Source organism: Lithobates pipiens, unplaced genomic scaffold (genome assembly GCF_037356315.1).
Source record: "Lithobates pipiens isolate NorthernLeopardFrog02 unplaced genomic scaffold, aLitPip1_a1.2 Scaffold_8, whole genome shotgun sequence".
Taxonomy (NCBI): Eukaryota; Metazoa; Chordata; class Amphibia; order Anura; family Ranidae; genus Lithobates; species Lithobates pipiens.
Window position 1 is genome coordinate 687,729,467 of NW_027507903.1, and position 17,204 is coordinate 687,746,670.

A 17,204-nucleotide genomic window follows, 5' to 3' on the forward strand; every position below is an offset into this window, starting at 1 on the left:
TTAGAAATGTAATTTTGCTCTCGGACTGTTCTAAACACGGGAAACATGCGCCCCTTTACAGGCATACTATAGACACCCCCCAGGTTTGAAATTTAAAGGAATATTTCACTTTTATTTTTTCACTTTAAGCTTTATTAAAATCAGTGCTCCCGAAAAAGGTTCCACTTGTAAAACTTTTTTTGCATTGATACATGTCCCCTGGGGCAGGACCCGGGTCCCCAAACACTTTTTATGACAATAACTTGCATATAAGCCTTTAAAATTAGCACTTTTGATTATTCACGTTCGTGTCCCATAGACTTTAACAGTGTTCGAACTTTTTTTTTTGCCTGTTCGCATGTTCTGCTGTGAACCAAACGGGGGGTGTACAGCTCATCCCTAATGAGGACTTTAAAGCCACATTGCAAAAACACTGGTATTTGCTGCCATGTGACCCGGTCATTTATGGGTTTGTCTCTCCTCAACCATTGGTAGTATACCAATGGGCTTTGTCTCTCAAGGATAAATTGGTGCATAGCCATCTGGCCGTACCACGTTCCAAAACGCATTCACTCAAGGGCACTTTTTTATTGTATTTTTATTAAATGTTTCCAAAACAAATAAAGAGTAATTATGCATAACAATTTGTACTGAGCACAAATATTTGAAGAATGTAACAAGAACATTTAAGATCGGGAAATTATCGTCCAATGATGTAGTGCACAGAAGTGGACTACATCATTTATCAGAAAGATAATTTACGTGCAGTTCACAGAAGGGAAAAACAAAAAAAATCTGGTAAAAAGCCAGCGCATGGTGACACTTTATAAAAGGCATATGGTTAATGATGAAAATTTCCAAAGGAGTAAAGAACATCCCATACTATTATAGGTAGAGAGTGGATGAGATAGAGACTGGAACAGTATGGGAGTGGTGTGAACCCACCGGTGGCTATTAGGGGGTGAATGTCCCATATTCCAACCGATCCCAGGGTTCCCAGATTTTATCAAACTAGGGGATGGAGTCATACACAGTAGCCGATAAGTATTCCATTCTCCGTATTTACGCTATCAGATGAAGAATTCTCGGCCATGCAGGAGGGGCATTAGACAGCCAACACAGCAGAATAAGTCTCTTTGCAGCTAACAGAATATAAGAGGTCAGCCGGTTAGCTCTTTTGGTTAAACCTGGAAGGGGAAATCCCAGCAAGCAATTTAAGGGATCCACCGGGAGGGACACCCCCACCACTTTCTGCACCAATGACCTCATCTCACTCCAAAAGGGCCGTATCAGGGAGCATTGCCAAAAAATTAGAAATAACAAACCAGTTTCAGTCCTGCATTGCCAACAGTGCGGCGAGACTGAAGGATCATATTTGTGAAAGACATTGCGGGTTTTATACCAAAACATGAGGATTTTTATAGATGTTTCCCTTTGAGTAACACACTTAGAGGACTTAAAGATGGAGGTCCAAATTCTATCCCACATCTGAACCATGATAGGTTTGCCTAACAAATGGGCCCATTTGCTCATGTACAGATGCGTAGTCTCAGTTAAAGCGGAGGTCCACCCTAAAATGGACCTCCGCTCATCGGAATCCCCCCCCCCCTCCGGCGCCACAATCGGCACCTTTCAGGGGGGAGGGGGGTGCAGTTACCTGGATAATCCAGGTAACTGCACCCACTTCCGGGCTAGCTCTCTGCGGAACGAGCGTAGGTTACGCCCCCGTTCCGCAAGCGCCCGCCCCCTTCAGCAAGTGCCCCGCTGCCTGCTGGGAAACACACAGCTCCCAGAGGCAGCGGGGACCGTCCGGATTGCGCCGCGCGGCTCGCGCATGCGCAGTAGGGAACCGGGAAATGAAGCCGAAAGGCTCCATTTCCTGATTCCCATACCCAAGATGGCGGCGGGACCCGGCAGCCGAGCGAGCGATCGGCTTCGGGTGCCGACATCGCGGGCGCGCTGGACAGGTAAGTGTCACTATTTAAAAGTCAGCAGCTGCAGTATTTGTAGCTGCTGGCTTTTAAAAAAAAAAAAAAAAACGCGGAGTCCCGGTGGACTCCCGCTTTAAGGGAGTCGACCCATGGAGGATTTGGTGGATGGAGGAAATTAGATGTAACTGGTGAGGACCTTGGGCACAAAGGTGTTCAAAGGAAGTGGGTTTGTCAAGTGTTAGAGATGGAGATTTAGAGTGAAAGAAATGCCTGACCTGTAGGTAAAACTCAAGGGCACTTTTCAGTGTGGGAAATGCCCATACTTCAGACAAACCTGATTTCTTTTTATGAAAAGGTAAGTAAAGCCTTGGACAGAGGTGTGGTGGTGGACGTGGTATACTTGGACAGAGGCATGGTGGTGGACGTGGTATACTTGGACAGAGGGGTGGTGGTGGACGGGGTATAGTTGGACAGAGGGGTGGTGGTGGACGTGGTATACTGGGATTTTGCAAAATCGTTCAATACAGTTCCGCACACAGAGCTCATGTGTAAGGTAAAGTCTACAGGTGTGGAAATATCAGTTTGTAAATGGATAGAAAACTGGCTAAAAGACAGAATTCAGAGAGTAGTGGTTAATGATTCTTACTCTGAGTGGTCTAAGGTTATCACTGGTGTACCCCAAGGTTCAATGCTGGGACCCTTACTTTTTAATATCTTTATAAATGATATTGGGTCTGGGATCAAAAGTAACATTTCTGTCTTTGCAGATGACACCGAGCTATGCAGTGGAATAACGTCCTTACAGGATGTCTCCAATTTACAAGCCGACCTCAGTGTTCTGTCTAATTGGGCGACTATGTGGCAGATGAGGTTTAATGTTGATAAAAGTCCTTGTATAAGAGAGGTATGAACTCCAGAGAGAGAGATATTATCTGTACAAATCATTAGTAAGACCTCATCTGGAATATGCAGTTCAATTTTGGGCACCAGTTCTCAAAAAGGATATCGGGGAACTGGAGAAAGTGCAGAGAAGAGCAACCAAACTGATAAGAGGCATGGAGGAGCTCAGCTATGAGAAAAGATTAGAGGAACTGAATTTATTCACTCTTGAGAAGAGGAGAATATGAGGGGATAGAATCAACATGTTCAAATATATAAGGGGTCCATATAGTGAACTTGGTGTTGAGCTATTCTCTTTATGGTCAACACAGAGGACAAGGGGGCACTCTTTATGTCTAGAGGAAAAGAGATTTCATCTTCAAATACTGAAAGGTTTCTTCACAGTTAGCCCTTGTACACACGGTCGGAGATTCCGACGGAATGTGTCCGATCGGACCGTTTTGTCGGATATTCCGACTGTGTATGGTCTACATCGGACTGTTTCCATCGGAGTATCCGACGGACCAAGTTTTCCAACTTGTTGGTAAAATTTTCAGACAAAATGCTCCGATCGGACATACTCTGATCATGTGTAGAGAATTCCGATCGGACAAAGTGGCACGCATGCTCAGATCACATTCCTACACCAAAGCTATTGGCTACTAGCGTGAACGTAGTCCCGTCGTAACGAAATAACGTCATCACGTCGGATTTTCCGACAACTTTGTCCGACCGTGTGCATACAACATTTTTGGACAAAATCCATCGGACAAAATCTGACGGATTTGGTTGTCGGAATCTCCGACCGTGTGTAGAAGGGCTAAGAGCGGAAAATGTGAAATAGACTCCCACCAGAGGTGGATCTGGCCAGCTCAGTAGATTTCTTTAAGAAAGGCCTGAATACTTTCCCTTGGGGAATCAGGAAGATTTTTTTCCCCTGCTGTAGTAAATTGGATCATATTCTGCTGGGTTTTTTGCCTTCCTCTGGTGTTGGTGGGTATAGAATTGGGTATATTGGATTATACAATGTTTTTTTTTTTTTTTTTTCATGGTTGAACTGGATGGACTTGTGTCTTTTTTCAACCTGACTAACTATGTAACTGCCAAATGGGAATAGATTTTTCCCCAAAAATGTTGTGATTTGGCAAACTAAAGGAATTGTATACCTTATGACCTGTGAGTGTGGTGCAATCTTCATAGGAAAGACTTTTGATTTATGGCCACACGTATGCCATCGAAATAGGTGATCTGTATTCCCCTATTGGTAGGCACGTTGCCCAGGACCATGCATATGGTTCTCCCAAAGTTCTATTTTTATGGCGTGAACACATTCCACAGGATCCACATGGTGGAAACTGGGATAGGGTTATTCTCCAGTGATAAATGAGGTAGATATTCTTACTAGGAGCCATCAAGGCCCCTGGTTTGAATGAAACCACCTCATTCAAGTCCTTTCTGCCCATTTAGGGTGTGATAATTATGTAATTCTTTGTATATTTGCTAACTGTTGTCTCCATTTAGGGACCTATGTAATGTGCCATGTATGATGCTGTTTTCTATTCCGGGCACTTGATAGCCTGGCAATGACGCCATGGCCAGCAGCATCATCTTACCCACATGTGTGGTGCCAATGCATTGGAGTCACTGCTTGTGCGCCATCAAGTGTTTGCCACAATTTACGGTGTCACTTGGGTGGCAGGTATGATGTCGGTGTGGCTGCGCATCAGAGGTTTTTGCCATGACTGGTGGCGTTGACATTGATGGCACAGTTGTATTAGCTGCATCATCATCAGGAATCATTGTATACCAGCTGGTCACAATGAATGGGGATGAGCAATTATGTCTCTTGCCCTTTCTCTATGCAAGCCATGAGGATGCTGTGTGGGCGGGGTTAACTCAATGGTCTGAGCTATATAGTTCAGATCACTGTTTGGTCCCAGTGTAGCCGAGATACCGACCACCAGGTGCTAAGTCTGCCTTCCTCTCAGGGTAAGTGATTGTATGTTTGAAGGTTTCACATGCCAGTTCTGTCCACTTCCTTCAGGATGTAGCTGATCGTTTGCTGGTGTGGTTTTTTTTACATTTTTGGCAAATGTATTTATTTATCAGTAGGATATATTTTCTCTCCTTTTGATTCACCTTTCCACATTCACATTAATTGATACATAATCAAGTAACATCTGGTAGTTCAATATTTACACTATAAGCAATGTTTTACGTGTGTGTGTGTGTGTGTGTGTGTGTGTGTGTGTGTGTGTGTGTGTATATTATATATATATATATATATATATATATACACATACACACACACACACACACACACACACACACACACTCACTCGACCACAGCACACAATTTTTACTTCTAATCACATCACACAATTATTGTATTTCATTATTTTAATATATATGCATTTATTTGATATATTTTTCTATGTTATTAAACCTCATATAATATTTTGTATATCTTATTTCATCTTATTTCATGAATCCATTTCATGGTATCATATAATGATTTGGATTTTATCACGGTAGCACATAGGCACCCTTATCTTACACTCACTTTCACCATTTCATGCACATTTATTTTCATTAGTCACACTAGTCATATTTATTGTTTGGTTTGATTTTTTATTTGGTCTATTTCATTGATTGTTTTGGTGTGGGCATTTCCCTTGGTGGGATCCACATCCTTCGCCCAGGCTCCGGTTCCTGGTTGCTTCTCACTGGTTTCCATCTCCCCGCCCTCACACAGCTCCCGGGGGAAGTTTGGTGGCATAGTTGGCATTTTATGTATTTATCCATCGACTTTTATGGACGTTCTGTTTTGAAGTAATTTTTTATATAAAAATTTGTGGTGGTATACCAACCGAATATATCCATTTCTGGACCACTCTATAACCAGTTATCTATACGACGCCAGTAGGCCAGGATTTCTCCATCAATTGTAAGTGGAACATACTGGATTATATATGAAAATGTTTGGCACCTCTCCCATCCCCCTCCCCATTTTTCCCTTTCCCTTTTTTTCATCTGTTTATTCATTTGTGCTTTTGATCTCCAGGCATCTATCTGTGCTTCTCCCGAAGAAGCGTGATTCTTCTCGCAAAACGCATCGAGACCCAACAGAGCCATCCCAGACTATTGACAGTGAATTTCATGACATGTCCAGGTTTCATGGAAAGGTTTATTACATGAATGTAAAATGTATCAATATGTTGATGCTTAATATGTTTTCTTCTTCCTGTATTACATGTGGCTTTTAAATGTTTGTTAATAAATAATTTACAAATTTTTCTTTTCATGTCTTGAGGTGTACTCTTTAAAAGTCCCATGGGCAATTTTGTTTTTTGTTGTGTGCATATTATATAATAAATTATGAATGTATTATATAATGTAACCTGTATGTATGTAATGTATTATATAATGGATCCTGTATGTATCCATCCTGTATGTATACAATGTATAATATAATGTATCCTGTATGTATACAATGTATTATATAATATATCCTGTATGTATACAATGTATTATATAATGTATCCTGTATGTATACAATGTATTATATAATGGATCCTGTATTATATAATGGATCCTGTATGTATACAATGTATTATATAATGTATCCTGTATGTATACAATGTATTATATAATGTATCCTGTATGTATACAATGTATTATATAATAAAGCCTGTATGTATACAATGTATTATATAATAGAGCCTGTATGTATACAATGTATTATATAATATATCCTGTATGTATACAATGTATTATATAATATATCCTGTATGTATACAATGTATTATATAATGGATCCTGTATGTATACAATGTATTATATAATATATCCTGTATGTATACAATGTATTATATAATGGATCCTGTATGTATACAATGTATTATATAATATATCCTGTATGTATACAATATATTATATAATGGATCCTGTATGTATACAATGTATTATATAATATATCCTGTATGTATACAATGTATTATATAATATATCCTGTATGTATACAATGTATTATATAATGGATCCTGTATGTATACAATGTATTATATAATATATCCTGTATGTATACAATGTATTATATAATGGATTATGTATGTATACTTCTGTGAGGCCTCATATTTGCGTACTGTCAGTGGGAAGTGGTTAATCCAGACCAAGCTCCTGATTGGTCACTGGCTTTCCCTGAATGACATTCCTAGTTCTTCCTCACACAGATATTGATCAGGAATTGGTAGGAAATGGACATTATAGATGGCAACTCACCATGTTGTGCTCTCCTCTTCTGGAGGTCATCTGCAGGTCCCATCAGACTGATCAGTGTAAAGACATGAATGGTGACATCCAGAGCCTCTTCTTCTCCATATGTGTCTATCAGGAGGTTCTTGGTGGTGATCCAGTCTGCATTTTCTAGTCTTCCTCGGGGGATGGGCTGTGTATCTCCATAGGAGAAATCAGACAATTTGTTCCTAAATCTCTTGAAGTCACATTCTATCAGATCCTCCAGAGAATATATGAGAAGATCCCCGGGGGTATGTGGGGACTTTCCCGGGACACCAGGAGCCGACCCTGCAGAGAGAACAATCAGCAACCATAAACATTCATCCTGATTGGATGATTTCCGACAAATGACAGCAGATACAGTGCCTTGAAAAAGTATTTATACCCCTTGAAATGTTCCACATGTTGTCATGTTACATCCAAAAATGGAAATGTGTTTTATTAGGATTTTATGTGATAGACCAACACAAAGTGGCACATAATTGTGAAGTGGAAGGAAAATGATAAATGATATAAATATGTGAAAAGTGTGGGGGAGGGGTATTTGTATTATGCTGAGTCAATACTTTGTATAACCACTTTTCACTGCAATGACAGCTGCAAGTCTTGCCACAAATTTTCAATGTGATTTAGGTCTGAACTGTGACTGAACCATTCTAACACATGAATATGCTTTGATCGAAACCATTCCATTGTAGCCCTGGCTGTATATTTAGGGTCGTTGTTCTGCTGGAAGGTGAACCTCCACCCTGGTCTCAAGTCTTTTGCAAATTCTAACAGGTTTTCTTCTAAGATTGCCCTGTATTTGACTCCATCCATCTTCCCATCTTCCCTGACCAGCTTCCCTTTCCCTGCTGAAGAAAATCATCCCCACAACATGATACGGCCACCACCATGTTTCACGGTGGGGATGGTGTGTTCAGGGTGATGTAAAGTGTTAGTTTTCCGCCACACATAGCTTTTGTTTTTAGACCAAAAAGTTCAATTTCGGTCTCATCTGACCAGAGCATCTTCTTCCACGTGTGGATCTCTGCAGCTCCTCCAGTGTTACCATGGGTCTCTTGGCTCTTCTCTGATGAATGCTCTCCTTGCCCGGACGATCAGTTTAGGTGGACGGCCGTGTCTTGGTAGGTTTGTAGTTGTGCCATACTTATTCCATTTCCCGATGATGGATTGAACAGAGCTTTGTGAGATGTTCAAACCTTGGGATATTTTTTATAACCTCACCCTGCTTTATACTTCTCCAACACTTGTCTCCCCTTGACTCCCTGGCCTGTCTGGTGTGTTCCTTGGCCTTCATGATGCTGTTTGTTCACTAAGGTTCTCTTTTCACATATTTATTTGTAAAACATTTTGAAAACCATTTATCCTTTTCCTTTAACTTTAAAATTAATGTCCACTTTGTGTTGGTCTATCACAGGGATATGCAATTATCGGACCTCCAGCTGTTGCAAAACTACAAGTCCCATCATGTCTCTGCCTCTGAGTGTCATTCTTGTGGCTGTCAGAGTCTTGCTATGCTTCATGCGAATTGTAGTTCTACAACAGCTGGAGGTCCACCAATTGCAAATCCCTGCTCTATCATAATAAATCCCAATAAAATACATTTATGTTTTTGGCTGTAACATGACAAAATGTGGAAAGTTCAAGGGGTATGAATACTTTTTCAAGGCACTGCAAGTCTGTACTGGCAGCTGGCAATGCTATAAAGAGAATATAGAAGGGAAGGGAAATTAAATTATCCCCCAATATGTCTATATGTACATTATCATATGGATAGATTGGATTCACTGTGGTAATCTCACATGATTGCCTCCATAGTGGTAAATTACATCTCAGATGAATATTGGGTGCCATTTGTTAAAAAAAAAAAAATATTATATAATATATAGATATAGATATAGATATAGATATAGATATTTATTTATATTAGGGGGCTAATAAAATAATTACCTTCATGAATAATTCACATAATGTGTGTAATATGTTTATTTCCTATAATCTTCAGCTCCATCTAGTGGCCATAATGTCATATATTACTGGTTGAGGTATATCAAGAAAATACTGTTTTATAGCCACTAGATGTAGCTGAAGAAGATTATAGGAAGTAAACCTGTTAGACAAAATATGGGGATTATCAGTGATGGTTGTAGAAATGACACAAGCTCATAATATTTTTATGTATATATATATATATATATATATATATATATATATATATATATATAGACCTCCTAATGTATATGTAGGGATTTTAAACATTATGTTTATTGATTGTTTCATAGTTAACTAAAATAAACTATCAATCCTTTAAGAAACCTTCCCCCTGAATAATGATGTGTCTGATCAGTGTGAACTAAGAACTCTGATTACCCCCAAATCTCCCAGCAGTATGTGTCATGTGACACGGGGATGTGTTCTCCTTAGGATTATAGACAAAGGATTCCCCGACCACTACACAAATAACCATAACATTTGGGGTCCTCCAGTCATTATGGATCACTGGACCATCTCAGAAGATCATTTCCATCAATGATAAATAAAATCTGAAGACACGGGAATGTGATGGTGGAATTGATGAAAAGCTCGTGAACTCTTCTAATGGGTGGACTGACCAGATGTCTACAGGAAATGTCCAGACTATGGAGACATAAGATGTCCTATCATCTAATTCCAATCTCTGCAGATGTGAGATGGAGGAAAACATTGGAAAGGATGGTCAGGATCAGCAGTCATACCTTGTGGGGAGGAGGATGAGGAGGAAGAGGTCGCCATGACATCAGGAGATGACCCGAGATGACTTCACCTGGAAAGAGACCAAACAATAGTGCAATGAACAGGAATTTGCTTCCTTATGTGAATAACGATTGGCTGTCTAGGTGTCCAATCTGGGAAGATCTGAAATGGACTTCTGTCATTTACAGCCCATAACTATGAGGGTCAATAAATAACTTAATTCCAGCATTCATCTATTGGTATCTCGAGGGTCACAAAGGAATGTCACCCTGTTTAGGGCCCCAATTTTTACAGGCTCATATATTTAGGTGTCACCTCCACAAATCTGTGCCATTCATAGCCAAGACTGGTACTAACCAGCACCAAAGTATCAGCCAGTAAGATGTCTACAGAGAGGTCAGGTGATAAAAATGAGAAGACCCCAAAATAGAAGCGATGTGTGATCAGCAGAGACCTCCATTCAATAATAAGATGCTTCCAAGTGGATTCTTCAGGAAGGTCGGTATTTATTGTTCATAAAAAGATTAAACACCATTAATGAATTTTGTGTGGCTCTTTAGTGGCCACTTTGTCAGGGAAAGGTGTACAGGACACTTTAATGGGTGGGATCTGTGTGTGTCCTTCAGCCCAGACTATACTGCACAGTATACTGATATGTAAGGTTTTTTTTATATAATTATTCATTACCTATTAATATTCCTGACCAGGGCCGAAACTAGGGGGCAGGGGGGAGGCTGCCTCGGGTGCGGCATTGAGAGGGGTGCTGCAGCTGGTACTGATCCTCCTGCAACAGCTGAAAGGCTGCTTCTCCTCCTTTACCTCCCGCTAGCTTTCAACTGCTGCAGGAGGAAATTTCAGGGAGCGGTACATACCCGTCAAAGCTGACGCAGCTGCCACTCCGGTTCCTGCCCCTTCTTCAGATCATGCCCCCCCTCCACTCCTCTGTCCCCCTCCTCTGGTACCCCTGAATTGCTCACCTCTTCTTCCTGGCTAGTCATGTAGTGCAGGCTGAATAAAAACATGATCCTGAGCACAGAGAAGCCCATAATACAATCAGGAAGACAGCCACACAAAGTTATAACATAACCTTTCCTGGTCTTTCCTTCCCCCACTATCCATCCTGTCTGCTGCTGTAGGTAATCTAGATGGAGAGCGGGGGAAGGAAAGACCAGGAGAATGGGTGCCAAGGAAGAATACGTTATAACTTTGTGTAGCTGCCTTCCAGATCATATTATGAGCTTCTCCATGATGAGGATCATGATTTTATTCAGCCTGCACTGCACAACTAGGGGGAGGTGGTGAGCGCTGTGGGGGTACCAGTGGAGGGGGGCAGAGGAGGGGGAACAGAGGAGCACAGGGGGAACCAGAGGAGCACGGGGGGAAACCAGAGGAGCACGGGGGGGGGAAACCAGAGGAGCACGGGGGGAAACCAGAGGAGCACGGGGGGAAACCAGAGGAACACCGGAGGATCAAAGGAACACCGGAGGATCAGAGGAACACCGGGGGATCAGAGGAACACCGGGGGATCAGAGGAACACCGGGGGATCAGAGGAACACCGGGGCACCAGAGGAACACCGGGGCACCAGAGGAACACCGGGGCACCAGAGGAACACCGGGGCACCAGAGGAACAAGGAAGCCTCCAGGAAGCCCCCATGGCGTCAGAGTGGTGGGGTCACCCGTTTACATCACCGGGTGGCCCCACCCTCAGCTATATAAGAACTGTCACCCAGAAGAAGCGTCACTCGGCAGGAGCCTACTGTCAGAAACACCATGAATCAGACCGAGACAGAAGTACAATTAAATCACACTTGTTTATTAAATAAAAATAAAAAGGTAAATAGAAAAAGCGTAGTCAAAGCATAGCTAGAATCCAGTAACCGGATCGAGTAGTCAGCCAGGCCAGAAGTTAGGGATCCAAGTCAGGGCTGTCTTTAAGGCAGGGCAAAAGGGGAAGCTGCCCAGGGCCCTGTCATTGTTGTGGGGCCCAAAGCAGCTGTCTCATGTCTCATACTTGCCAACTATCCCAGTTTACATTCCCTTGTCCCTTGAAGTTTTAGTCCTGTGCTGCTGCTAATGCTGCCCAGCTCTGCCCTATTGTTGTGTACAGATGACTCACCTGCAGATCTGTGTTTACATGTAAATACTGGAATTCATATGTAAATAGCAGTCACATGCATATGTAAATAGCGGAGACCAATGACATTGATATGTAAATAAAGGCAGCATTCATAGGTATATCATGCCCCCCTGCAGTGAGGAGAAGATGTGCTGTAACCTATCGCAACCAGTGAGCAGTATTACTGTACAGTAATCTCTAGCAGCCAATCAACAAGCAGAAATGTGCTGTAACCTCTAGCAACTAATCAGTGAGCCTTAAGGAGTGCTGTAACCTCTAGCAACCAGTCAGTAAGCAGTAATGATATGCTGTAACCTCTGGCAACCAATTGCAATTGCTGCCTGATCTGATACAGTAAACTGATTTTAAGTCTAGCTGCTATTTATTGTATGTCTCAGAGAAGGTGGAGAGCGAAACTGCATGGGGGGGCTAAGAAAATTTTTGCCCTGGGTCCAATAAATATTAAAGACGGCCCTGATCCAAGTAGAGCAACAGCAAGCAGGATAAGGAGCCAGAAGGGATGTCAGCAAGCCAGTCTTTAAACAGAACCACAGGAGATGGTTTCTTGTGATGTGACCAAGGCGAAGGCAGAGTTGAAGTGAGCTGGACAGCTTTAAGTAGGCAGGTCAGACGAGCATGATCAGGAACAGCTGGTAACTGTGGAGAGAGATGAGAGCTGGCAATTAGCTGACAGCTGAGCAGCCAGCCCAGAGAAGGAAGGGCAAAGCCTGACACCTACCATGTATGTGAAACGGTTGCGTTTTTTTTTCTTTGGTTCGTCGGGCAGCATGGATTTACATTGCGGGACTTTTTTTTATTCTTTAACCACTTGACCACCGGGCACTTAAACACCCTTAATAACCAGACCAATTTTCAGTTTTCGGTGCTCTCGCATTTTGAATGACAATTACTCAGTCATGCAACACTGGACCTATATGAAATTTTTGTCCTTTTTTTCACACAAATAGAGCTTTCTTTTGGTGGTATTTAATCACCGCTGTTTTTTTTTTTTTTTTGTGCTATGAAAGAAAAAATACCGAAAATTCTGTAAAAAAACGAATTTTTCTTTGTTTCTGTTAGAAAATTTAGCAGATTAGTAATTTTTTCTTCATAAATTTTGGCCAAAATTTATACTACTACATATCTTTGGTAAAAATAAGTACAAATTGGTGGATATTATTTGGTCTTTGTGAAAGTTATAGAGTCCACAAGCTATGGTGCCAATATCTGAAAATTGATCACACCTGAAGGACTGACGGCCTATTTCAATTCTTGAGACCCTAACATGCCAGAAAAGTACAAATACCCCCCAAATGACCCCTTTTTGGAAAGAAGACATTCCAAGGTATTTAGTAAGAGGCATGATGAGTTTTTTGAAGTTGTCATTTTTTCCCACAATTCTTTGCAAAATCAAGATTCTTTTTACTTTTTTTTTTTTTTTTCACAAAATTGTCATATTATCAGGTTATTTCTCACACACAGCATATGCATACCACAAATTACACCCCAAAACACATTCTGCTATTACTCCCGAGTACGGCGATACCACATGTGTGAGACTTTTACACAGCGTGGCCACATACAGAGGCCCAACATGCATGGAGCGCCATCAGGTGTTCTGGAGCACCCAGGACAATTCTGACATTTCTCTCCTACATGTAAAAATCATCATTTATTTGCTAGAAAATTACATAGAACTCCAAAACATTATATATGTTTTTTTAGCAAACACCCTGGAGAATACAATGGTGGTCTTTGCAACTTTTTATCTCGCACGGTATCTGCGCAGTAATTTTTCGAATGCTTTTTTTTGGAAAAAAAACAGTTTTGTGCTTAAAAAAAAAAAAACACAGTAAAGTTAGCCCAATTTTTGCATAATGTGAAAGATGAAGTTACGCTGAGTAAATAGATACCTAATATGTCACTCTTCAAAATTGCACACGCTCGTGGAATGGCGGCAAACGTCGCTACTTAAAAATCCCCATAGGCGACGATTTACATTTTTTTTACTGGTTATATGTTTTGAGTTACAGAGGAGGTCTAGGGCTAGAATTATTTCTCTCGCTCTAATGTTCGCAGCGATACCTCACATGTGTGGTTTGAACACCGTTTTCATATGTGGGCGGGACTTACGCATGCGTTTGCTTCTGCATGCGAGCACATGGGGACAGGGGCGCTTTAAAAAAAAACATTTTTTTTATTGTTCATTTTACTTTATTTATTTTAGTTTGACATTTTTTTTCCCCAAAAATAATTTTTTTGATCACTTTTATTCCTATTACAAGGAATGTAAACATCCCTTGTAATAGGAATATGGCATGACAGGTCCTCTTTACAGTGAGATGTGGGGTCAATAAGACCCACATCTCACCTCTAAGCTGGGAAGCCTGAAAAAAAAAAAAGATTCTGGCTTTGATCGTATTAGCGATTCGGTAGAAGCACCGGAGGGCGGAGGGCGGCGGGAGATGTCTATGGCTGGGTATTGCAGGGTATCACCGACTATGGCTGGGTATCTCAGAGCATGGTGTTTCAGAGTACTGCGTTGCAGAGCATTGCAGGGTATTGGCGGGTGTTGCAGAGCATTGCAGAGTGTTGCAGGGTATTGGCGGGTGTTGCAGAGCATTGCAGAGTGTTGCAGGGTATCGGCGGGGGTTGCAGAGCATTGCAGAGTGTTGCAGGGTATCGGCGGGGGTTGCAGAGCATTGCAGAGTGTTGCAGGGTATCGGCGGGGGTTGCAGAGCATTGCAGAGTGTTGCAGGGTATTGGCGGGTGTTGCAGAGTGTTGCAGAGTGTTGCAGGGTATTGCAGAGCGTTGCGGAGTGTTGCAGGGCATTGCGGAGTGTTGCAGGGCATTGCGGAGTGTTGCAGGGCAATGCAGAGTGTTGCAGGGCAATGCAGAGTGTTGCAGGGCAATGCAGAGTGTTGCAGGGCATTGCAGAGTATTTGCAGGGAATTGCAGAGTATTTGCAGGGAATTGCAGAGTAATGCAGAGTATTTGTAGGGAATTGCAGAGTAATGCAGAGTATTTGCAGGGAATTGCAGAGTAATGCAGAGTATTTGCAGGGAATTGCAGAGTAATGCAGAGTATTTGCAGGGAATTGCAGAGTAATGCAGAGTATTTGCAGGGAATTGCAGAGTAATTCAGAGTATTTGCAGGGATTTGAGGGGTTAATTTTTGGTGAGCAGCGATGTGGGCACTGCAGATGCAGCTCACATCGCTGCTGACACCGATCTCTTCCCCCTCCGCTGTACCGATCGGTATGACGCCGGCTTGTTTACAAGTGATCACTCCGTCATTTGACGGAGCGATCACGTGGTAAACGGCCGCGATGAGCGGCCGTTTACCGTGATTTGTGATGCGCCGGGTCCACTGGACCCAGCGGTCACGGATGCTCTCGTGTGCGCGCCCCAGGGGGCGCACGAGAGCAGAATTCTGGGAGGCCGTTAATTAACGGCCTCTCAGAGTTAAACAACCGCCCTGAAGCCGTTAATCGGCAATGGGCGGTTGTTAAGTGGTTAATAAAGGACTTGTCTTTTTTACAATTTTTGACACTTTTTTGTAAAATGGGAGGGGTACAATTTACCCCATTACCAATTTCCATAGGGGGGCCGGGATCTGGGGGTCCCCTTGTTAAAGGGGGCTTCTAGATTCTGATAAGCCGCCCGCATACTCCCACAACCACCGGGCAAGGGTTGTGGGGATGAGGCCCTTGTTTGCATCAACATGGGGACAAGGTGCTTTGGGGGCTATTCCAATGTACCCTCCCCATGTTGAGGGTATGTGGCCTGGTATGGTTCAGGAGGGGGTGCTCTCTCGTCCTCCCTCTTTTCCTGCAGCCTGCCAGGTTGCGTGCTTGGATAAGGGTCTGGTATGGATTTTGGGGGGACCCTACGCCATTTTTTTTTTATTTGGAGCAGGGTTCCCTTAATTTCCATATCAGATCTGAAGGGCCTGGTATGGATTTTAGGGGGACCCCACGCCATTTTGTTTTACAGTTTGGTTTGGGGTTTCTCTTAATATACATACCAGACCCAAAGAGTCTGGTAATGGACTGGGGCAAACCATGCTCTTTTTTTCATGAATTTTATCTATATTGTCGAGACCCGACAATTCATTACAGCCGCGATCAGTTTCAAATGACAATTTTTATCTAGAAATGTAATTTTGCTGTAGGATTGTTCTAAACATGGGAAAACTGCGCCACTTTACAGGCATACGATAGACACCCCCCAGGCACGATATTTGAAGGAATATTTCATTTTTATTGTTTCACTTTAAGCATTAAAAGAATCACTGCTCCCGAAAAAAACCTGACATTTAAAAAAAAAATGTTGTATTGATAACTGTCACCTGGGGCAGGACCCAGGTACACAAACACTTTTTATGACAATAACTTTTAATTTTTCATGTTCCTGTCCCATAGACTTTAACGGTGTTCGTGTGTTCTTCAGAATTTTTTGCCTGTTCGATATGTTCTGGTGTGAACCGAACCCGGGGGTGTTCGGCTCATCCCTAGCTAGGAGGAATAAGGGGTACCAGTGGTTTCCCATATAATCTGACATAGGGGTGTCTGGACTTGAAATGTTACAAATTATCTGAGGAAACTAAATATGTTCATATTATGGCTGTGCTATTATTAATTTGGAAGTTATGAAACATGCTCAAATTTCAGAACTATCCCAACTGTTTAAGATTTATTTGCATTAAGGTATTTACGACTAGACATGTAGACACTGAAATATTTTGTTTTAGAATTTTGTTTTCGTCCAAAATAGGTCTTTATTTATTTTGTTTCGTTAACCACTTAAGGACCGCCGCATGCCAATGTACGTCATCACAATGGCATGTACAGGCACAAGCACGTACATGTACGTGCTTGCCTTCCAGCGGGTGGGGGGTCCGATCGGACCCCCTCCCGCTGGATGCGGCAGTCCATTTCGCTTCAGGAGCAATCCAGGATGAGGGGATGGCCGTTGGTTTCTGGCCATCCCCTCTCGATCGCTCCTGGCGAATGAGAAGCTTCCTCCCGTTGTGTATAGTAAACACAGGCAGGGAGGAAGTGATGTCATTCTCCTCGGGCGGTCTTTTTGACCGGACTACGAGGAGAAGACTGAAAGTAAGTGTGCACCAACACTACACTGACATGTAGGCACACATAGGCACACAAACCCCCCCGTCCCCCCCCTCCCCCTCCCCCTCCCCCTCCCAGTCACAGTGTCACTGATTGCAGTGATCATTTATTTACTGATCACTGCAGTGTCAGT

At 42.4% G+C, this 17,204-nt stretch overlaps 1 protein-coding gene across 5 annotated transcripts in view; it reads right to left on the reverse strand.

Moving 5' to 3' along the window:
• Positions 1-17,204, reverse strand: part of LOC143963515 (NACHT, LRR and PYD domains-containing protein 3-like) — a 182,835-nt gene that overhangs the window by 140,614 nt on the left and 25,017 nt on the right. For all 5 annotated transcript variants that reach the window (XM_077473171.1, XM_077473167.1, XM_077473168.1 and 2 more), the window contains exons 2-3: positions 9,824-9,891; positions 7,071-7,373 (exon numbers count right to left, since the gene is read on the reverse strand). In XM_077473171.1, the coding sequence (XP_077329297.1) occupies positions 7,071-7,373; positions 9,824-9,860 (340 nt within the window). In that variant the 5' untranslated portion in view covers positions 9,861-9,891. The remainder of the gene's footprint in view (positions 1-7,070; positions 7,374-9,823; positions 9,892-17,204) is intronic.